Source organism: Xiphophorus maculatus, chromosome 15 (genome assembly GCF_002775205.1).
Source record: "Xiphophorus maculatus strain JP 163 A chromosome 15, X_maculatus-5.0-male, whole genome shotgun sequence".
Taxonomy (NCBI): Eukaryota; Metazoa; Chordata; class Actinopteri; order Cyprinodontiformes; family Poeciliidae; genus Xiphophorus; species Xiphophorus maculatus.
The window spans coordinates 12104675-12128274 of NC_036457.1; the positions used below are offsets into that span (position 1 = coordinate 12104675).

At 35.9% G+C, this 23600-nt stretch overlaps 2 protein-coding genes across 4 annotated transcripts; both read left to right on the forward strand.

Moving 5' to 3' along the window:
- The first annotated feature begins 128 nt into the window (after positions 1–128).
- Positions 129–21943, forward strand: LOC102218958 (feline leukemia virus subgroup C receptor-related protein 2-like). Of its 3 annotated transcripts, XR_002754020.1 has the most exons (11): positions 129–1115; positions 5322–5463; positions 9245–9385; positions 11308–11375; positions 12425–12528; positions 13531–13641; positions 14454–14559; positions 14733–14844; positions 16609–16664; positions 18658–18812; positions 19923–21943. XR_002754020.1 is itself a non-coding variant. In XM_023347653.1 (10 exons), the coding sequence occupies exons 1-10, from the start codon at positions 540–542 to the stop codon at positions 19986–19988; spliced, it is 1482 nt and encodes a 493-aa protein (XP_023203421.1). In that variant the 5' UTR covers positions 129–539; the 3' UTR covers positions 19989–21943. The 3 variants fall into 3 exon arrangements, 2 of the variants coding, with proteins under 2 accessions (XP_023203421.1, XP_014324701.1); XM_023347653.1 differs by lacking the exon at positions 18658–18812; XM_014469215.2 differs by lacking the exon at positions 19923–21943 and having other exon boundaries at positions 18658–19291.
- Positions 2968–4621, forward strand: LOC111611368 (feline leukemia virus subgroup C receptor-related protein 2-like). Its single transcript, XM_023347654.1, has 2 exons — positions 2968–3679; positions 4561–4621. Exons 1-2 carry the CDS (start codon positions 3032–3034, stop codon positions 4576–4578), a joined length of 666 nt encoding a protein of 221 aa, XP_023203422.1. The 5' UTR covers positions 2968–3031; the 3' UTR covers positions 4579–4621.
- Positions 21944–23600: the final 1657 nt, after the last annotated feature.

Below are 23600 nucleotides of genomic sequence, written 5' to 3' on the forward strand. Positions count from 1 at the left end.
AAGCGTATCTCATTATATGCTATGTAGTTTGGACTGAACTGTTCAAACGGCCCCAATGAAGTTCTTTTTTGTATTATTAAACTCCGCCCTGGTGGCCGACTTCAACCGACTTCTTTTAAGATTTCAAAGCGGCGAGTTTGAGTCCGGGTGGAGGTTTAGAGCAGGCGTCCAAACACGTGTTACATTGACCTCTAAATCTATATCTAGTCATGAAATATTCCGCCGATCTTCTATGTTTAGCTTATTTATAGTTTGAGGGGAACAGTGTGACTAGTGTACTTGTTTTCGTAGAGGAAATGCGCTGTAAACTTTGAGCAACACTGTACTCATATGTTATACATTTGCAACAAACAGAAACGTTTTGACTTGAACTCGCTGGCTTGTTATATATATATTTTTGCTGAAAATAGTCAATTGTAACGCATTTTGATCGTTTTATTTAGCTTTAGTTGTTATTATTATATTGACGCTACACTACTGGAAAGCACTGCATGATACTCTATGTACTCTATGACTGATTCCACTGAGAAGACTTGAACATGAGCGAGAAACACGCGCAGGAAGACATTAAACTAGATCCGGAGGACTTGGCGAACCATGCGAAGCTCGAGGCGGGCGACGCGTCCAAGCTCCCCGGCGACCAGAGCCCAGAGGACGGCCACGGGGAGCCGCAGCCGACCCGTCTGTACAAACGCCGCTGGATTATCGTGTTTCTGTTCAGCTCCTATTCGCTGTGCAACTCGTATCAATGGATCCAGTACGGAATCATCGGAAACATCTTCATGAAGTTCTACAACGTGGAAGCGTTCACCATAGACTGGATGTCGATGATCTACATGCTGACGTACATCCCGTTGATCTTCCCGGTGACCTGGCTGCTGGACAAAAAGGGGCTCCGGGTGATCGCGCTGGTGGGCACTGCGCTCAACTGCGTGGGGACGTGGATCAAAGTGGCCAGTGTCCGGCCCGATCTGTTCGCCGTCACTTTCCTGGGACAGTTCTGCTGCTCCTTGGCGCAGGTCTTCATCCTGGGGATGCCGTCGAAAATCGCCTCGGTGTGGTTCGGTTCGGAAGAGGTGTCCACCGCCTGCTCCATCGGAGTCTTCGGGAATCAGGTGATGCAAGTCTAGTAAATAGGTCAAATTATGTATTCACCCATTTTCTGATTTGGTCGATTGCTTCAAAGATTTTCTGTCAGGTCCTGGCTTCACTTTTATGGAGCACCGGGTCTGCCATAATCAAAAATCAAAAATATAAATAACTCAACAAAACAATCACTATGGCAACACATTAACCAAAAAATGATAAATAAATAAATAATAGTAACACAAAAAGCACAAATCTACAAAATCTTGTAGTATACACCTCCAGTCTCTAAGCTATATATTTTTTTTCAAATACTTCAAAACTAGTACTGAAATGGCATCACTGGCGTAGATATTTAATTTTTAGTTCAATAATTGCATTCCTTTCACTGTAATTATGGAATAATTCGTCACCAGATTATATGGATTGTAAAAGTATTTGTAGAAATTAATGACATGCAAAACTATTAAAAAAATAAACATTTTATTCAAGAGAAAAATGCATTTGTAAGAATTAAAACACCATTAATAAATTAGTGATACATGATGCATAGATAAATCAAATTTAGAAAAAAAGAAGGGAATATTATATACAAAGAAATTGAAAGAAGGAAAGAAATAAAGCAAATAAGAAAGAAAATAAATAAATGAAAAAAAAAAACTAACAAACAAATAAACAAGACTTAATATCATAGTGACTATTTTTACTTTTTTGGTCCATTTTTATAGGATAATGATCTCTTTCAGCTTTTTTGTAGTTATTTATTTATTCTTGATTTTGGCTGATCTGGTCTTCCATATAGGTTAACATATTTTAAACATTTAAAATTGTCATCAATTAGTATTTCTCTTTTCTCATAGTCATATCCCTCGATACATACATAAATAAAAAAAATCTCCCATTGCATGACTTAAGTCTCTCCTCTTCTATTGGTTTATTTTCTTTCTCATGGTTTCATTTGGAGAACTAAACAAAACACACTTTAGAATATTACAAGCTTTACCCAAAAACTAGGGTAAGACTCATCTTACAGGTATGATGCAATCATCAACTGCAATACAGCTGGCAAACTGGAAAATATGTATCTACACAATTTTTCAAAAGTATTTTTCACGTTACTTTTTCACTTTTTGCACAGATTGTACCTGTGTGCTATAAACTTATATTGTACTATTTCAATTGTTCTAGTCAATACCACAAGGTATGAGAAGATCTGCTGGAAATATATTTTTTAACACACTCAACACTAGAAATAACAGTAACAGTTGTCTGTATAAATATCTCTTGAGTCAAGATTTTGACATTAAGAGGGCATCATGTAGTGCTGGGGTGTTGCAATTGAGAGCAGCAGCTCAAGTTCAAAGAGAGATTCAATAAATAGGAACAAAACATTTTAGCCGTCAAAAGCTTGAAAAATGTTTTAAAAAAGACACACGCACAAACACTGACCAGGGTGAATGACTTCATTTTCAGGATCCTAGAAAGTATGGTGTAAGTTTTTCCTTAGAAACATCACAGAGACTGTTGCTTGCAGTTTGTGGTGAGAAGTAGCAAAGACTTGTAAATATTAACATTTGAAGCAAGTTTCTGCCATCTACAAGCATTATTTTTCACAAGGGTTGTTTTGACTTTTATGTTTAAGAGTTATTTCCACTTTTATTAATGAAGTCTGGGTTGGAAATGGTTTATAAGAGTTAGACTTTCTTATTTAAAAGCATCACCTGACATGGTGGATGGTAATGAATATGTGGACATTGTAGTGCGATCACATGCAGCGTAACGAGAAAAGAACGGACCAAGGGACACACCACTATTCATTGCAGCTGCGCTTGCATCTTTCTGCAGTGTCCAGACAGGAAAGCAAGCGGTTGAGAAGCACAATCTGGAATCCTAAGATAGCTCATTTTGGCTGATCCAGGCAGGGGCCCGCTTCAGGACGGCTGAGATGCCTCAAAACAATACCTTGAAAGGAAACCGTGCAAATGCTGAACTCACCGTTGAAGAATGGCTGCAGTCCAAGGCTGCAAAGGGTCCCTCTCCGGGCCTTGCTTCTCTGCAGTGGAGCTCAGGATCCCATGGCAGAACACTCTCCCCTGGCTCCAGATTGGAAGTTGGGACTTCAGGTGATCAAGCTGAGCTGTTCCAAATAGCCAAAACCAAGCTTTACCGTCGTCGCTGGGTCATGCTTTTTCTCTTCAGTGCAGTCTCAGCTAACAATGCCCTCATGTGGCTCCAGTACGGCATCATTAGTAACATTTTCATGCGCTTCTACAACGTCGATGCCCTGGCCATCAACTGGTTATCTATGATCTACCTGCTCACATACGTGCCCCTTGTTCTGCCCGTCCTCTGGCTCCTGGACAATAGGGGAATCCGGGATGTTGTCCTTGCCGGGTCAGCCTTTAACTGCATCGGTACCTGGATAAAAGTTAGCAGTGCCAGTCCGGATATGTTCCTGGTGACCTTCTTTGGACAGTTTATGTGCTCAGTTGCCACAGTGTTTGTTCTTGGTATTCCTTCTTACCTTGCCTCAGTATGGTTCGGAGAGAACGAAGTTTCAACGGCTTGCTCCATCGGGGTTCTGGGAAACCAGGTGTGTCTGAAGAAGTCAACTGATCAAACATAATCTTTCTACTTATTTTCACAAGTTTAAGTTTGGTTTAGTTTGTGCATTTTAGCGAGAATAAAATGTTTGATTTCGATGATGATTTCAAGAAGAGGAAACTAATTGAAGTCTAACAAATAATTTGCCTACTTTCACACTTAAACAAGTTTTGGGTGAAAAAATTTAAAATGTACAGTTGTCTGAAAGAATTAGGACGCTTGCATAAACATTTAATTTATTCAAACATGTTCATACCTATTATATTATTGTTTTCAGGAAGCTAATTTTAGTTAATTTATAGTGGACACCAAAAAAGAGAACATTTTCCTCACTAAACAAACTATAATAACTAAAATATGAAAAAGTTTATGACACCCTGGTGTAATTTTACCAACTTTAGCTGTAAAAAAGCCCTTAATCTTGTTTTTTCACCTTCAACTTTGAGATCTTTGAGTAATTTCTGGCAAGTTGCACCACTGCATCTCAGTGAGATTAAGATCTGGACTTTAGTTCTGAACAGAAGAGTTCAGTTCTTCAGCTTGAGTCCTTTTTTTTTTATACAACTCACGTTTTACTGCAGCGTGGCTGGCTCTGATACATATCAGACCTGTCCAGATTCTGCTTCAAAGCAACCATAACACTTCTACTTCCATGACTTAGAGTTGGCATAAGTTTATTTTTCTTAAGCCAAACATGTCTTCTGTTCTGGTGATAGCAAAAACTATTCTGCCCAAAGAAAATTGTTTCAGATGTCCTGGTTTTTGTCTTCATGTTCTCTGGCGTTTGTGTTTTTCTTAGAGTTCAAAGGCTTTTTCCTTGCAAATCTCCTATGAAAATTTGACTTGTGCTCTCTCTTTCTGATCTGACAGGATGTCGTACTCACATAAGATTATGGCATCGTCTTCACTTTCACTTCAACATTCTGGAGCACACCAAGCTAAATGTCTGTGTGAGGAAAGTGCAAAATGTCCTTAAAAATGCAGAGTAATGACGCTCTAATTGTGTGCTCCTCACGTGAAACATTTCCGTTCAAACTGGACCATTTTAAGTGATAATCCTTTTTTGAGGGTGTCCTAAACTGATTTTTACCAGAAATTAAAAAATTTTAAATTACACTTTACAGAAAGTTTTGCAGGTTTTTGCTTCAGTTTTGATTGAAGTTATATTTTTGAAATCCCCTCTATTGTTACAGTTGATGTTAAATATCTATCTAGACATATATTCAAAAATGCAAGCAAAACCTATATGAGGACATAGGTTGTCCTCATATTTTTGATGCTTGTGTCAATTATATTTGTAAATTTGTAAGGTAATATATTTGTTGGCCGTTATTGAAATACCCCTTAGAGTTTACATATTGATTACAGTATTTGGTACTGAATTATCTGTTTACCATAAGGACCTTTATTTTGTTTGAACTAACAAATATTTAATTAAAATTTCTATTTTCAATTCAATTTAGTTTAATTAAATCGCTCCAGTTCAAGGCATTATAGTATCACGTCATTTCAATTCAATTACACATACATTCCAAGTGATCCTAGTTTCTTTTGGTACTGCATATATATGACAATAAGGTGGCACTTGTTTTAATTTTTAATTTTGTGTTTCTGTGTTCTTTAACACACAGATGGGATGTGCCATCGGGTTCCTCTTACCTCCAATCCTGGTGCCTAATGTAGAAGACATGGACGAGCTGGCAAAGCACATCAAAACCATGTTCTACATAACAGCAGGAGTGGCTACTTTTCTTTTTATCCTCGTTATCTTTGGTAAGATAAATCTAACACATAAAAGTAAAGTCTTTTATGTGCCAAGTCACTGCTTTCTTATCTGGCTATAAAACAATTAAGAGTTGATTTGTTTTCAGAGTATTTTTTTTTCTTTTTTAATTTAATTTAGAATGAGTAGAAAATATGTCTTTAACCTTATAACTTCCATAGAGTTGTATTTCTCAACCAGGCAACAAGATTATTAAAGATTTTTTAGATTCTGAATTTAGGCAAATATTAACTTGAATAAATGGGATTTTACTGTACAGTGAAACGGCAGCTTTCTACGAGTGAATGAAGAAGTAAATCATCAGTGACAGGCTCAAGCTCATTGTAGAAAAGACTTTGCATCATTCTCCCTTAAGTATTTTTTTTCTTTCCAGAGTTCAGACATTTAGAGGCGTATTGTGTGGGTCTATTTTTGACCGGGCTAATGGGGAGTCCTTATTCAGCAGATCTTTGCAGGGATGGTTTTAAATTCCATGCTCTGACTGAGAGCACAATTCTGTAAAAAGGAAAAGCCGATGACATGTGTGTACGCACTGGGAGATTCATACCTCCCAGTGCGTTAGTCCACTCAGGAGAAATGTCCTAGCTGAAAAGCTTTCCTGAATAGAAGTCAACAGTATTATTTTGTCGCAGCAGGGTTTGTTACTGATGTATTAGAAACAAAGAAACCAAAAGCCACAGGAAAATTCAGTACATTGTGGTAAAGGGAAGTGGCGCAACATGGGCTGATGCACAGGATATATGATGTTTGGACAAATGGTAACGTATAGTGATCTTTGAATTCCTGTGAACCGCCTATTTTTTCTTCCTGATTTAACATTTTCATCCAGCTGTAAGGCCTTTTTATAAACTGGTCATCTATTTCACACACCTGCATCTAAATGTTCTTTTATGGATTGTAAATTAATCACAATGCAAAGAAACAGGAAAACAGTTTGTAAAGCAAAAAAAACAGTTCGTAGGAGGGTGACTGTCTTCTGTTAGCGGGAAGAATGGGCACACTTGTAATCAGTCTAGCATTCCTTTAAACAAAAGGATGTTTGTGAAAGCATTTCCATCTAGTACCATGAACAACATTCAAAATAACCACTGTGTCAGTGTGAGTTTGACACAGTGGTTATTGTGTGATAGTCTCCTGTTGTGATTAACTGCAAACTTCAGCTAATTTCTTCAACATGTGACCAGCTGAATGCTGTGTAATGTGCATTTTTCAATTTGACAACTTTGAATGTGGGGTTAAAATTATATAGTTATATACAATAACTATATGAACATACTTTTTATCTCCAAACTCATTTTACTGCATCATGCCTATCAGTTGAAAAGTTTTCAAATGAAAATCTGGTAAAACTAAAAAACTACTTTTTTTTTGTAACTTTCTTTGTCTGCCTAATTTGTTTAAGATTTTTTGTCTTTCTTTTCTTGGGTCAACATAACTAAAGTCACTGTGCAATTTGAAATCAGGTCACATTTTCATGGCTTAACTTTTCAGTGAGAAATTTTGCATACCAGTGCACTAAGCTTGAGAAACATTGCTTAGTTTAGCATTAAGGCCACGGAAAAGGGTGTGTGTGTTAAATCAGTTGAGGCATTTCACAATATGGGAATTGTCTCTTAAAACTGACACATTGCACTTTTGCTTAATGTTCCTTTTATATAGTTTTACTATTAATTCAGTGGGTTAAAAGTAAGAAAAATGCAATATCTAATTAAATAAATATTTACAGCTCCTTCAAATTTTATTTTTATTGAATTTTTTAAAGTTATTTAGCTTGATATGTTGCTTTTTTTGCTAAGCTAAACCAAGAGAGAACAACAGATCAAGATAGGTAACATTAAATAATGCATTAATTGCAAAAAAATCATAAAAAGATATGAAAAATTTTAATATTTACTTATCAATATCAATAGAAAATACATCCAATAGAATGTTCAATCATTTTCAGTGAACTCTAATCTAGAACCATAGGCAGAGGAAAGGTTTTAGCAGCTAATTTCCCACTGCCAGCTAAACAAGGTTAGTGTCATCAACTAAATAACTTGCTCTCTGGTTACCTAGCAACAACCTGTTGAGTAACTTGTGCAGCAGCAGTTTCATGACTGCTTTAAAATGAACTACAGCTGAAAGTAAAAGGAGAAAATGAAAATGAATCTAATAGCTCAAGAGAAAACTCTGGATAAAACCAGATTGACCAGTGGATTGACCAGTTTGACAGGTTTTCAAATATTTAAAACAATCAATAATTATCGCTATTAACTGACATGAATCGCTGTATCGTGATACAGTTTTCATCCATATTGTTCAGCCCTAATCGAAAGTGCTTATTTTTCATTACAACATTCAAACTACTTTAGAATAGTTGAGTTTTTTTGTTTTACTTGAAAATGAAAACAAAGCTCAAACTAAAGTATACTTTGACTTTTTCCACTGTTAGCACTACGAACATGTTCTGTAGAATTTCCTTCATTTATTTCAAGATTGGCAATTTTTTAAGCAACATATGGATCTCTTCATGGTTTCTGTGAGACAATTTTATTCCACTTAGTTTCATCATATGACACATACACACATAACACATCCAGGCTTCCATGCAAAATGCCATGTGTGAGGGCCGTCCTGCTGGGAAGGCCATCTGTAGCCCCGCAACAGTCCTGTGAGTCAGCAGGGCGGACAAAGTCCCGCGAATGAGAAATTTGCATAAACTGTGTGCAGAGAGGTGAGAGAACAAGTTTGGCTGCTGCACTAGTTTGCTAAAAGACATTGACCACACATGCATGTAAAAATTAACAACTTGGTTTACAAAATGTTCCTGTTTTAAATTTTGATTTTTAAATTTCCAGCAAATATAAGAAACTGGTAAAAACAAAAAAACAAATAAAAAACAAGATTGGCGCATTTCAACTCTATTTTTAGCTATGTTTCTTAATTAGCATAGTAGCAATTACTACAAACTGGTTACACGGCGGAAAAGCTGTCAAAGAAACACAGACACACCTATCTGTGTTTTTTTTCACACCTAATACTGACAGTCAGTAAGAGGATTATGCACAATGCAAAAATGTTCTGAGAGTTATGTATGAAAAACAATGGGAGACATGACCACAAATGACTCGGGATGGACCAATACGAAAATATAATCAGATAAAATTCGTATTAATGTTATGGCTGATACAATATTGATATGTTGTATCATATTACATTTGTTGACCTAAACGTTCAATACTATAAAAAATATGATATTGCTCTTCGGATTTAGTTTTAATACCTCACAATTGTCACTGTCACATGTCCAAACAAATACCACACGGCTGAAACACAACAACATGACAACAAGTTGGACATAGATAGACATTAACAAATTCAAAATTCCACTTATGGGAATAAGTGTAATATGTAGTCATATTACAAGATGACTGCAGATATGATATACACCCCTACAAATGACCATAGTGTCATAGACCGTTTCCCCAGTTTATACTTGATATTGTGACTCGTTTCATGTTTTTATATTGTTTCACAAGAAAGCAGTGTCTTGAGGTGATGTTTTAAAATTCATCCATGTGTGCTGCAATTTAACTATAATGTTAATATTAGAAACTTCCAGAGTATATCATCATCTGTGCTTTACATGAATTAATAAAATGTAATAAAAACACCAACTGACTAAAATAAGAAGCATTTAATCTAATCAAATTTCAGACAGGGACTATTACTATGGTAATATTTTGATCAAACTGTATCTTACCTTGTTTTCTTCTTAATATATGTCAGTTTTCCAGGAGCGCCCGAAGCTTCCCCCGACTCTGGCGCAGGCCTCAGCTCGCTCAATGCCACCAGAGGACTACTCCTATGTAGCGTCCATTCTCAGGCTGCTTCGAAACAAACCCTTTGTGCTCCTCATCGTCAGTTATGGTCAGTGAACATGTTTTATTCTAGTATTATAGCTAGTGCTTGTAACCACTTCTGTAATAAAGTACATTAAAAACATTTCAAATTCGTTATTGATTTTAAAATTTTTAAATTTGGGCTCACAAAAAAACATAAAATAAAATATCTGGTAGCATTATACCGCTCATTGTTTCCACAAAATATCAAACTGTGTTTATTCTCTTCCTTGATTAGCATTGATTACAGTAAAACAAAAAACAAAAAAAAAAACCTTCCAGGAAGGCCTGAAGACATTCTGTTTATTGACTGACAAAGTACATCTTATCACTCAGTCATGGATGTATCCATACACGCAATTATCACCGTTATTGGAAAACCCATTGAGATCATAGGGAACACATGTTGGAGTGGTGGAAGGTTTGCTCATCTGCTAATGTTTAACTACTAGTTGGCCTCAGTGTGACTGAAAGATCACACTACAAGTTCATATTTTAATCCTTGGAGCTCCAAGGAGAAATCAGTGACAAAAGGAGCGAATAATTACAAAAATCACTTTTCAAATAAATATTTTACAACAAAATGAAGATAATCTTCTTCATAAAAAAATACTTGACTCTTCACAAATCATGTATTGTCTTAGACTTTTCTTAAAATGTGATTATCCTCTGGGTACTTTCACTTCTATCTAAAATCTATAAATAGTTAAAAGAAAGTTTTTTGTTTTTGTTTGGCTTTCCTTGTTTTAATTCAAATGACAAGTGCTGGACAAGAGTTTCCTGGCACTTCCTTCAAGTGAACCTGTGGGTCACAGGTCACTGGACTCAGCCTTCACCTGTCATTGTACTTCACTGAGCTCTTGTTGTTCTTCATTTGAGTCCAACTGGATTCAAGAACCTCCCTCTCTTTATCATTATTGTAACATAAAATTTATTGTAATATAAAGTTGTTATAATTGTGTTGTTGTGTAATTGTTCATAAGGAAATATAGTGAAGAGTTTAAGATAGAGGGCCAGAATTGGCCAAAATCAAAACATTAAATAGTTCCACAAATACAGGAAAAAAATGGAAATGCACACATTGAATTGTAAAGAAATATTTACTGGTAACGTCAAAGTCAATGGTCTGCAGCTGAGCTAGATTAGCCAATTATCTTATAATGGACTGCGACACAGGAAATATGAAATAACTAAACTATTAGTAAATTAGAGATATGATTATTTGTGGAAAATCAAATAGTCTCCCCTTAATCCATATGTGGGGGATTAAACCAGCACAGGACCAGCGAGGTAACATTGATCACATTTATTGAATACAAAGATATATTCTTGGGAACATCTGACAGCAAAATGCCCGAAGTGATCAGAGGTGTTACCCCCAACAAGAGTTTTTATAAAGCGACTACCTCACCCAAATCACACAATGACTTTTCTCCTTGAATCTGCTCAGCTCTTCCCTCTTCAGCTGCAGGTGCAAGCTTTGTTTTCCTGAGCTGACACACAATAAAGCCACTACTTGGAAGAACTGATTTTCCACTGGGATTCACAGAGTCCCTGTCCTCACACTGTTCTTCAACAAATATTTATCATAAGACACTTGTATAACAGATATCAAAGGTTAAATGTCAAAGTAAAAACCTGAATCTGATTACAAATAATCATTTCATTCACATTTATTATAACATTAAATATGTATTGTGTAAGTAATAAATTATTGTTCAACTTCAAGAATTATTGAGACTTTTATATATATTTAAATACATTTTTATGTCTGTTTAATTTGTTAATGCCATTTTATTAAATTTTTACATTTACTAAAATAAATGTTATTGATTGGATTGTGGTACTTTTGGCACTAGATAGTTGTCAAGTGCAGGTTCTGATTGTCCAGAGTATAGCTTTTGATAAGTGGGTTGATGAGGAACCTGATGTAATGGTCTCTCCTGACAGGTCTGAACGTGGGTTGCTATTACGCTGTAGGAACTCTGCTGAACCGCATGATCATCGAACGTTACCCTGTGAGTTCAGAAATCATCTGCAATTATCTCTAAATTCATTTATTATTTGAAAAGTTTATTATTTGAAGAAATGCGCTGATCAATCAGCCCAGACAGGGTAATTTTACCTTGACTGGCTCTGACTAGTTGCCAATGCTGACTAATCTGTTTTTTTGAAAACTCCCACAGTTTTTGGTTTTACGTTTCAACATGTACGTTTCATATGTAATAAATAAACTAACTTTTTTTTTTACTTTTCCATTTAAAAGATAAAAAGGCAAAATTTCTTGGTATTAGAAAGGTATTTTTTCATAAAATGGATTTAGTTTGAACGTCAAAGTATTGAGTCACTGGTTTCATTGTGTATGTATGACTCAATGAACAATATCTCATGGTCTGCTTTTTTTTTAACCAATTATCTTATTTGTCTTTTTATGGTTGTACTATGGACCTTTCTTGCATCCGGAATAAATACCGATCAATTGGTCGATTGATTATTGAGTTTGCTTTTGTTTGGCATTTTGTGAAATGAGGGTATTGATTACGAGCTGGTTTTAAAGAAGTTTGTGTAGGGATGTCTGCTCCATGTTTTCCTTAGTAAAGATTTTAACTGATTAAATTTTGGCCGGATGCAATGAAAAAGCAAAATGTTCCTTTACTACATTCCTAAATCGGGACCTACCTTTAAACAGTTTGTTAGTTTATAGATTTGTAGGGAAAACCCCCCAACAAAAACAGGGAAATATTTTATCCAAATGTCACCAATTTAAAACAAATCCACCAGAAAGTTTTGAAAACTCACAGTGAAAAATGTAAAATTTTGAAAAGGAACTACTGTAGAAACTTTGTACAACCTAAGCATTAAATATAATGTAGCTAACTGCTACATTAGCAATCAAAACTATGATTTACACTATTTCATGTTTTTTTTTTGTTGCATAAAATCCCAATAAAATGTCTTGAAGTTTTGATTACCTTGCAAGGCACTGTTAATCTTAATTATTTTTTATTAAGATTAAAATACGAGGAACTTGTTAGGAACTTGAGCTCACTTCCTCTTGCTGTGACAGGGTGAAGAAGTGAATGCTGGGAGGATTGGGCTCACAATTGTCGTTGCGGGGATGGTCGGCTCCCTTATCTGTGGAATCTGGCTTGACAGAACAAAGACATATAAGTAAGTCAACATCCTGAGAAAGGAGGATGTTTGGTTTATGAAATTAAAGAGACATGGATAAAGAGAAATAGAATTAGAAGTCACATATAGCCAACTTTCTAAGACGTTATTAAATTTTTATTTAAAGTCAGAGTCCCATATTTAAATTTTTATATATGGCATCTTCACATGTTGTCTCTTCCTTCCTGTCTTCTTCTGTAATGTTTTATCTGTTGGCTGTATAGTCTGCACGGCTGTTTAACCAGGTGCAGCCTGCTGTTACAACTGCAACCTCTCTGATCTTCCTCATGAGTTCTCCAGCTGTGCAAATAATGATGCTCATTATTCTCAGCTGGTCTCCTTAAAAAACTTTTGCCCTGCAAATGGGGAAATACAGAAAAATTGTTTCCCCTGAATTAAAAATACCCGCTAATGCACAGTAGCATCTGGCTTTTTAGTACAGTGGAAAATGTGGAACTGGTTTGCTGTTTCTCCAGTAATTCGGCTCTAAGACGTTTATTAGCTTTATCCTCTGACAAAAAAGGCACCAATTTCTAATGTGGCTGGAACAGTGAACACAGCTCACCTTTGGTGTACAAAAAGCATCAGCAAAGTCTCACTGAAAGGCTCTGGAATCTACATCTAAAACCTTTTGGACCAGAGAAAAGCTGACGTTGATGTTAGCAGTCGGTGAGACAGCCGGCAGCTCCCCGTCAGTCCTGCTGGGTGGGTTGACTTCAACAGTGCAGCATAAAACAATAAATCATCTCAAAGCTTTGCACTTTCCAGTTATTGTGGTGTAACACACTCAGTGTGGCTATTTGAGTGCCATAGTGGAGGAGAAGAGTGTTCGCTCAACGTTGAGTCCATGTAGGTCTGATTTGACCATAATAAAAAAAGGTTTTTCTAGAAAAAAAGACATTCCCACAAAGTTCTTTTACATTTTTTGTTCTATAAAATGTTAGATTTTTGAGAAGATGTGAAGTGAAAAATTTCTCATATTTGACATGTTTATTTTTACAGACAAACTACTCTGGCTGTGTACATCATGACTCTGGTGGGTATGATCATATACACGGCAACACTCGACCAGGGACTCCTCTGGGTGGTGTTCATCACTGCTGGATGTCTTGGGTATTATGATTTATAATCTTCTGGTGTATGGGTTGTGAAGAGAATTTCAGATTATGGAACAAAATATGACTAAATCTTTCTGATCTACATTGAACTATTGTATTTCTTTGCTCATATTTTAGTTTAAAAATATAAATCTAAATTAAGGAATTTTGACAAAGTATATTGAACAAACTCCTACTACTTTCTGTATTAGTTGCTAAAATTTTTTTGTCCTGGTAATACCACCTCTTTGTACTTTATACACATAAAATTTTCCAGATAAATTGTTCCTGTCTAACAAAAACTCATATGATTCTACCTAAAAAAATGGAGTTAATTTGAATTAAAACAAATTATTCTTAATATTTTTTAACTACAAACAAAATTAAATATGATTAAGAAAAAAACAAAAAAAAAACTAACACATCATCATGTTTGCTGTAATCTTATTTCTCTCTCTCAAAACATATTGGCTGACATAGAAAATAGAAAAGTGTACTATCTGAAAGACCTTTGCTTGCTGTCACTTCTGTGGAAGGAAATAAACTTACTACAGTTGCTTAGTAAAAGTATCCGATGACAAAACTTTGCTGTTAGATCTAAAATCCCTACTGCCATAAAGCAATAGAAAGATTAGAGTACATTTAGGAGGTACAAAGTTTTCTTCCACATGTGAAGTGTCATGAAAAACGCTCCAACAGTTCAGTAGACGTAATACTGAGACTGAATAAAACAAATATTGTCAGTTCAATGAATCAGATTGCAGCTGTTTTTTTTTTAGCATGATGTAACACGTTATGTAATTTTTTTTTGCATGTGTCTGGCTCCAGGTTCTTTATGACAGGCTACCTGCCTCTCGGTTTCGAGTTTGCAGCTGAGCTGACGTACCCGGAGTCAGAGGGAACGTCTTCGGGATTGCTGAACTGTTCAGCACAGGTGAAGCTGTGACTCATGCAAGCCTTTTATGACACAGTAGTAAGAAAATCTAAAGAGAGGAATACATCTTAGGATAAAGGTTTACAGAAAACCATTTTTTTTAAAAGTTATCCCAATAGATCTATATTGTTGTTTTGTTTTTATTTCTAACTGAACACGTTGTGCACACATAGGTGTTTGGCATCATCTTCACGATCTGCCAAGGGAAAATCATTGACAATTTTGGGACGTTGGCAGGAAACATCTTCCTCTGTGTATTTCTACTGATTGGCTCAGCAATGACAGGTATGGCTTTTGTGAATATATAAACGTGTGAAGTAATTTCAAGGTATTATTTTGAAGTCATTCACACTGAGGTGTGCAACGCCAGTGTTTTCATTTCTCTAACTCTGTTATTGTTTTACTAAAGCCTCTGTGGAATGTGATAAATTCCAAGAATGTTACTCTGTGCTTCTGTGTATCTTGAAGCTGTAAAAGGTCATATTTCAGGAAACAAATAATTTTTTTACTGCATAATGTCAGTTCTGTATTATTGTAAAACACTACGTAAAAAGACATCAGTTTTATTGGCAAGGAATAGAGAATAAAAGAGGACACAAGAGGACAAGATCTTTTAAAGGCACCATACAATTATTTCACAAAAACAAAGTCTTGTTTTTCTACATATCTGCAAAGTCAAACTAAAGAAAAAACGTAAAGAATATGTGAACATGTAATCACAAAAAGCTAACACATCATCTAAAGGTTACTATTTAAAAAAATGACTGTAATTCTCAAAAGCATTTATTCCGCTTGATTTTTTCCACATTTTGTCACATTGCAACCTAAGAAAAATTTATTAGAAGTCTTTATGATAGATGAACACATTAGTCCATGCGTAGTAGTGAAAAGTAGTGCTTTTAGTCTTAGTTTTTTTTCTTAGAGAAAACCTTCCAAGCCCCAACTTAAGAGTTAAGGCTGCCATAGCTGCAAAGGACAGGGTGATGTTAAAGTCTAACTCATGCTTTCATACACACAACAGCAGACGAGCGAGTACTTTTGACAAAAACATTTCGCTGTATATTTATACTTTAGGTGTTCAACATTTTGTTATCGTCTACACTTATGTTAAAATAAAATGTTTCTTGTCGCTGTTTGTGTAGTTACTGTGACGTTGCTTTATTCTTTAGTCACCACAAGGGGGCGACACGCTACAAACTCCACACGTTTTACTATCAACAATGAGGAAATTTGAAAAGGATAAAAAAAAAAGTAGATAAAAATCTGTTGACAAGTGTGAAAAAACAGGAACCACCCAAACAAAATGTGGCTTTAAAAGAATCACACGGGGAAGCAATTTGAATTGCATGCAGATGATGTAAGGTGCACAACAGGTTATTCAGCTGCTGTGCAACAATACACACAGCAGCAGAGTGTTTTCAGTAATTGTAGGTTACTGACCTTCCTCAGTCAATACAGGACGCTAAAGCGTTTCTTTCAAAGTTTATTGAGAGCTTTATGAGCAATGTGTTACTTTTAACAATATGCATTAGGCATTGAGGTGATAAACCCCGTGCTCGCTAGAAAAACAAGAATGAGACTTTATGCTCTCAAAGGTCAGACGACTGACTCATTTGTTGACTCAGAGTTCAGACTATCAATAACTTGTTTTGGTCATAATGGTTTTAAAGGAAAATGAACTGCTTTTCAGAAAACAAAAAACTTACATTTGATTTAATTTTCTTTCAAACTAAATTTGTCAATTATTCTCTTCTTGTGAAATAAACAGAGCTGTAAAATATTTTATATCTGTCGAGGATTTGATATGGCTCCAGTGTCTAGGTTTTTGCCATTTCTCTCTTTCTGCAAAGTCTTTGAAAATATTCAGCTTATGGGGCACCAGTTAAGAATTTAATGTGTCATTGTCTGTGAATGTGTGGCTGCCTATTCTTTCTCTCGCTGCCATCGTTTATGCTTGTTTACAGCATAACATTTTACTTTTATAAATTTTTTTTACAATATAATTTTATGGCATCTCATGATCTTGTGATGCATCTTTCTGTGTTGCAGGTTTGATCAAGTCTGATCTGCGGAGACAAAATGCAAACCGACTGGCCAAAGAAGAGGTAAGTGGTGAAGGAAGGTAAGGGGATGGTGCTTGTGTAGAGATAGTCAAGGAAAATTGATAATGGGAACATAAAGTGAACATGACTAAGTAATGAACTAGATCACAATAAAAACACAATAAAATATTATTTATAATACCTTATACATACTGAATATGTCTTTATTTACAATAAGATTAGTAAACGCAGAGTCAAAGCTATTTTCGAATAATAATTGTTACTATTGTGACTTTCTTTTTGTGTGTTTTCTTGTAAGGCACAAAGTCACATTTATACCACGTTTCTCTAGAAATAACCAACTATGTTCCAGTGTTGTCTATTTTTTATGCCACATGTATTTTGCATACAGGTGTGTTCAGACATAAATGCCAGATCAAAAATAAAATGACAAGAAGATATGCGATGCACAAGTCTCAGCTAACATACACTGCCCAGCCAAAAATAAAAGAGAAAATAGAGACAATATCAGATTTTTGTTCGACCATGTCTATGTTTGATGACAGAACCCATGGTGCTGCTTTCAGCATGACATGAAATATTAGTACATTGATTCCCATCATACATTGTCTTCTTTTTAAAACATCAGTTTGAAAACCTAAAAAAAAGTTTCCTGATACACAAAGTTGCAATTTCACCCCCAGAAATCCTCAAATTCACGATGACTTTGTCATTTCAACATGTTAATGTGTTTATCAAGTTTTACACATTGAGTGACTAAATTCCGTGCATATACAAGATTTCAAAATTGCGTATACAGCAACTTAAACACAAAATGTACTGTTCACTCTGTCAAAGCGAGTTGCTCGCATCATGTATAAGGAAGAAGAAGGATGAGGAAGGGGAAGAAACGGTACGAACAGCGAGTCACAGGGTTTACGACCCACATTGTCAGAGTGAGGCATTCTGTGCAGAACGCCTTTTTCATCCTCTTTGTGCTGTTAGTAAGTTGCTGAAAATAGTAACACTAACAATCAAAAAAAATCACAGTTTTATTTATAGTTGCCTTCAAGACCCACATGTACATTGAACAGGATAGAAGCAGTCAAAACAGCATGGAATACAATAGACAACACAGCAGGCAAAGACCTTGTGTTTGAGCCTTCACTGCATGGCTGTATCTCATGGTGGGGGTGCAGGAACTTCCCATAGTTAAAGGGAAATTACTTAAACTCTGAGAGGACATTTTGGTGGGGATGTGAAACCCTTGATGATGCCATTGTGGTTGTATAACCAGGAAAGCTTCAGGAACAACCTACGTTGTTTGGCGAGTACGTATAGCAGACTAGCGTCATGATGCCCTGAGACTAAAATGAGTTTTTCAAACTCCCTCCTGTCTAGCAACAATTAAAAGGTCTTGAAGGCCTAAATACATTATCATACATTATCTTCATCTGGTGTGAAAGTGGGCTTAATGAATGAAAAGCTGCTCACTGTATTGAACGGAATCAAATTAAGGTGAAAACTTAATAATCAAGACTCTTCTAAAATGAGTCTTAACTGTGTGCTTTGTTAAATGTCTTTAATTGGCTGGGCAGTGCATGTTTCTCTACAGCTGCAATCAATCCAGAGATACTGCTCTTGTGATTCACGCTGTTTTCGAACTGTTTAGTCATCGTGTGTTTCTAATTCTGGATGGGCCTCCGAGCTCTGTGGTGAAGTTGATGCTGAGTGCTGACAATAAAATCTTGGGTTTCATGTGTACACATTCCTCACTTCGAATATAGATGTGCCTGAGTCACCTTAAGCTATACTTTTGGCTTTTGCAAACTTGCACCTTTGCACTTTCTGCAGGACAACGTGGCGCTGACTTTGGATTTGTTTTTTTCTCTTTAATTCAGTAGCTTGATCAGAGAAGATTCAGTGGCTTTTATAAATAACGGCGCAATATATGATTAATTAAACCTCCGTCAGTTTCTCCTGAACTTCATCCCAGACTGGAGCCTCATGCACCTGTAATTGCTGAATGAGATGTGATTGGCAGCTGTTGTTTTAGGCGGAGAGGCGGATGCTGGAACAAGACTACGGAGCGACAACCCAAATCTCATCCCAGCCACAAACTCCTTCCTCTCAAGCCTGATCAAACAAAAATTTTCTGTGTACACAAAAAAAATCTTCTCAAATTTTAGCTCAACACACAGCATTAGAAAGGTAGGAGCACAGAACAATCACACACTATTGTTGATTATCTTGCCACCTGCTGTACACTATTTCACTGTGCACCTTTAAATCTCTCCACCCTCTCTCTGTTTGAAAAGATCAATGCTTAATCAACTGTATTTTTTCATTCTTTCACTGTAATTGGTTGAAATTATTTTTTTCCCCAGAATTAGCAAACAATCTGAGCGAAATGTGTTTTGCTCAGATTACTTTTTTCAAATGTATGATTACAGACACTGCAGGAAATACATTTAGCCAAGTCACCATGTAAAATGTACTTTTGCAAAAAGAAAAGAAAAATCTAAAATAGATGAGCATATTTGTTAGTCTTTTAAAGATTTTTCTTTCACATCGTCTTTTAAATAATTTTGTCAGGACGGGAAACACTTTGCGTTTTCTGTTGAAAATTTTAATTTTGTGAGAACCCATAAATCAGGTGTTTTCACAAGCATCCACAACTTTAACAGACTTTAATTATGCCGTCTGCATTTGAAGTGTGGGGTATCTCAAGCTGTAGACATCCTGTCAAATCCCCAAATCTATGCACTTGCTGTATATGAAGTACCTTGTTAAACCGACATAACCCTTGACCTGCTCGACATTTTGTTATGGAAAATACCACAAACTTTGCATTTTATTGGGATTTTATTTGATATAACAACACAAAGTAGTGCCTGATTGTGAACTGTTAGAACTTGACAGTTTAAAAAAAAAATCTTTACAAATATACAAACATGTCAGCCTTCCTCATTCTCCTTTGTAGCAGCTGAAACAAAAGAAGCAAAATTAACAAATATTTTTTGCGCATCCTCTCTTTTTGCTCCCCCTCATCCTTTCGTCCTAACAGAGAATTAATCTTTTTTCCAGATTTAAGCAAATTAATGTTTGGTTCTTTTTCTCTTTACTGTTAATGAATTAGCATTAAAATGTTCTCATTTGTTGGTGGTAAGAACCAAACGTACTCAGTGTGAAGCATTATTATTAGGCATGTTTTTGTGTAAATACACTTATTATGTTTGGATAAACATGCAAGTTAAAAGGACTAATTTTGGTGTACATATAGACATTTATATTAAATTAACACGCTCTTTAAATTTACAGGAACCTCCTGATTCCACCATGGGAAACTTGGACTTACCCACCATCATCAAAGAAGTCCGGTTGTAGAGGAATTAATTTAATCTCTGACGATACTTTCAATATGAAGTATTGATAATCATGAAACCGTCAGATTCTTTTCTCTACTGAATAGACTGAGACAAATCTGTGAAACAATGCTGCCTTGACAGTTTGATCTGTCAGTATTTTATTTTTTATGTTTATTAATATTATCTGACCAAAATAGAGCAACAAAGTTTGATATTTTGTTGATCCACTTTAGATTTGATTTAATTACACAGTAGTTTTGAGATTTAGGTGTATGATTATGTCCAGAGATGCTGTGAAAACTGAAATTGTAACAGTGTTTTTTTGGTTTGTTTTCTTCTTTTTTTTATTTTTTTATTCTTCTTCTTATTATTATTTTGTGCAAACCTCATGAGGTGAAGGGCAGTGTTATTACCACTAGAGTTTATTTGTCAAAACCCAACTAATGAAGACAAAGAGAAATATCTACACACTTTATGAAAACAGTCACAACTTGTGCTGCTATGGTAGAATCCAATAGTAGAGACTGATTTAAAGGGGCAGTATTATGTAAAATTGACTTTCTTGAGCTTTACACCATGTCAAAATGTTATTCCCTCATCAAACACATACCTGAAGTGTTACCCTGATTCTTTCATTCGTGTTTGAGAAATCCTTCAGTCTCCCATGGCAATCATTCAGCTGTGCACAACGCCTGGGGGGACCTAGCGTCACCTTTGAGATGTAACTTCACCTTGGTGCTGCAGTTTCGAAGCTTCTGAGGTTCTGCCTCACAGAACAGCCCTCCCCAGAAACTGCCCCACTCAGCTCCTTCAGGCTAGTCAGCAGCAATTAGTAAACCCCTGGTGGATCTGCTGAGCTTGTTATATGAGCTACTTCTCAGTGCAGCGCTGGTAAAACTGCTGTTAAAGGGTTAATAGAAGAGTGATGTTGTGATTACTTCCTGAAGGTGCAACTTCAGAAAGACAGTTTTTAGAGAAAGAGGCACAATTTCAAGTCTTTAAATATTGAAGTCAAATTTCTTTTAAGTAATATTTGTTATATGCAGCATTTTTATAACAACTGAAGGCAAGATAGTTATCTGATTGTGCCATAAGATTTCACTATGTGCCTACAAAACAGATAATATTGCCCCTTTACCGGAGAAAATATCCATGTAATTGTATCAGTGAACAGAGTGTTCATTTCAGTTTTCAAAGGGCTGAGTCTATACAGGATGTTTCCAGTCACACTGACTATTCAAAGCATTTTACACCATAGCCAGATTCGACCAATCATGCTCACATTTGTACAAGACATAGATTGGTAGGCAATTTGGGAGTACGGGTCTTGCTCAGTGGCACATTGACAAATGGCAGAAATCAAACCCACAACTGTCGGATTGCAAGACAATTAATTTGCTGCAGAGCTGCAGTTGCCCTTTGGCCACAATCACCTATGAAGCTCTCTTTACCTTCTGTGAAGGCAAGTCATCACTCTCCTTGCAGACTTGTACAGTGGCCTACAATTATTGGTGCCCCTGGAGAAGAGGTGAAGAGGACCCTCACATCAATTGTTATTAGGGACATTTGGCGACCCTGAGATTTGTCTCAGGGTCGCTACCTAGTTTTAGGTTTTGGCCAACCTAGTTTTAGGTTTTAGTCTAAAACTAGGCTAAAACCTAAAACTTGTGTCTCATAGTTCCAGCGACTTGTTTTTGTTATTTCTCTTTATGTTGGTAGTTATTTTCTTTCAACCACTCTAATGACTAAAGACAAATTTCTCTCGAATCAGCTGAGTGTTTTTTGTCTTTAACATTTTTGAAGAGCGTTACTAAATCTAGCCTCTATTATATCATATTTAAAACACATTTTGAAAAAAGGAAAAGATGGGTTTCCAATTAAACACTAATCAGTGCAGTGGCTGCACAGTGGAGCAGCTGGTAGCACTGTTGCCTTGCAGCAAGAAGGTCCAGGGTTCAATTCCCTGCACGGAGTTTGCATGTTCTCCCTGTGCATGCGTGGGTTCTCTCCGGGTACTCCAGCTTCCTACCACAGTACAAAAAACATGACTGTTAGGTTAATTGGTCTCTCTAAATTCTCCCTAGGTGTGTGTGCATAATTTTTTGTCCCGTCTGTCTCTGTGTTGCCCTGCAACAGACTGGCGACCTGTCCAGGGTGAACCCCGCCTCTCGCCCGGAACGTTAACTGGAGATACAGTAGGCACCAAAACCCCTCCTGACCACACTAGGGACAAGGGTGCTAGAAAATGGATGGATGGCTGGATGGATGGATGGATGGACGGATGGATGGATGGACGGATGGATGGATGGATGGATGGATGGACGGATGGATGGATGGACGGACAATCATATTTCACCTACATTCTTAGACTGGATTATTTTTTCTTTGGTGGATTATTTTTTTCAAATTAAAAGTTTGATTTTTATAAATTTGGCCGTGCAATAAACTAAATATTTAAAGCTTTATACTGTGATAAAAATGATATAAACATTATAACTGTAAACATTATTCTTATTTCTTGCAATTAGCACAGTAATCAAATTAAAGTTTGGACTAATCCTGAGTTATTTATTTTTTTAGGTTTTTGTTTCTCTGAATTAGTAAAATACAATAAGTGTCAGACAAACAGCCAGACTTGCTTACAGGCATTAAATGACTCTTGTTCTGATTACACTTTAGAGTTATACTTTTAGACGCTCACAGATGTCATTAGAGTGGAATAAGAGGTAGTTCTGCTAATCTAAAAGGTTCATCAAGGATATTTTCAAGGTCAGTCAGAGCAGACAGCTACAAAAGTGTGAAAGGTCAGATTTGAAGTGTTTGTGCTGAGTACTAATTTCACTTTTAAAAAAATACTGACTTTTCACTGATTCAACGGTCTGAATGTTTCCCACATGTCCTCTTGTGTCGACTGGCTACTTTGTTTTCAGTTTTACAGATTATCACTACATGGATAAGCACACTTACTCTCTATGTTCCTCTAGAAGCATTAAGCATTAAGCAAAAACGTCTCATGTATTTTCTAGAAAACTGTGTTTTATTTTATTTTATTTTTTGCCATTTTGTTGTTTTCGGCTGACATTGGAGTTGACTGAAACAAACAAGCAAATGCTGTAACTCAACCTCTAGAGGGCGCCCTTCACCCATTTCTCTTTTTGACATTCAACTGTGGAATAGTCTGATTTTTTGTCATTGTCAAAAATGATGGCTAACCATTGTACTTCGGTTTTCAACAGTTGTTTCTGTTTGAATTAGACAGGCAATTGAGATATTAAAATAAAGAAGGAAAACAGCTCTATAAAACAAGAAAAAAACATCTAGCCAACTTTAACTTTTAATTATTGCACTTTTTTCCCCTTTTTTCACTACATAAATCCAGAGGAGTCTTTAATTTTGATTGACTAACCTACAGCCTCATAATGTTGATGAGTAGGCACTACTGACACAATTCATGTCAGTAAAAGGCTATCCATGATTAAGAGAGGAACATAAAAATGTTTTGTAATTTAATTTGTACAAATATTCCTGTTTCCTTTTTTTTTAAACATAAAATAAAATTATTTTGTAAAGGTTCTTCTTACAATTACTTGTCACATTATGAGTATTTCACAATGAAACTTTCTTGTTGTAC

What these genes read in the sequence shown, in the direction of transcription:
- LOC102218958 (XM_014469215.2), top strand. Translation starts at nt 540, where the DNA reads ATGAGCGAGAAACACGCGCAGGAAGACATTAAACTAGATCCGGAGGAC. An exon ending in GCTCCTCATCGTCAGTTATG is followed by an intron (nt 9,386 to 11,307) that starts GTCAGTGAACAT and finishes CTCTCCTGACAG; the next exon opens with GTCTGAACGTGGGTTGCTAT. An exon ending in ATCACTGCTGGATGTCTTGG is followed by an intron (nt 13,642 to 14,453) that starts GTATTATGATTT and finishes GTCTGGCTCCAG; the next exon opens with GTTCTTTATGACAGGCTACC.
- LOC111611368 (XM_023347654.1), top strand. Translation starts at nt 3,032, where the DNA reads ATGCCTCAAAACAATACCTTGAAAGGAAACCGTGCAAATGCTGAACTC.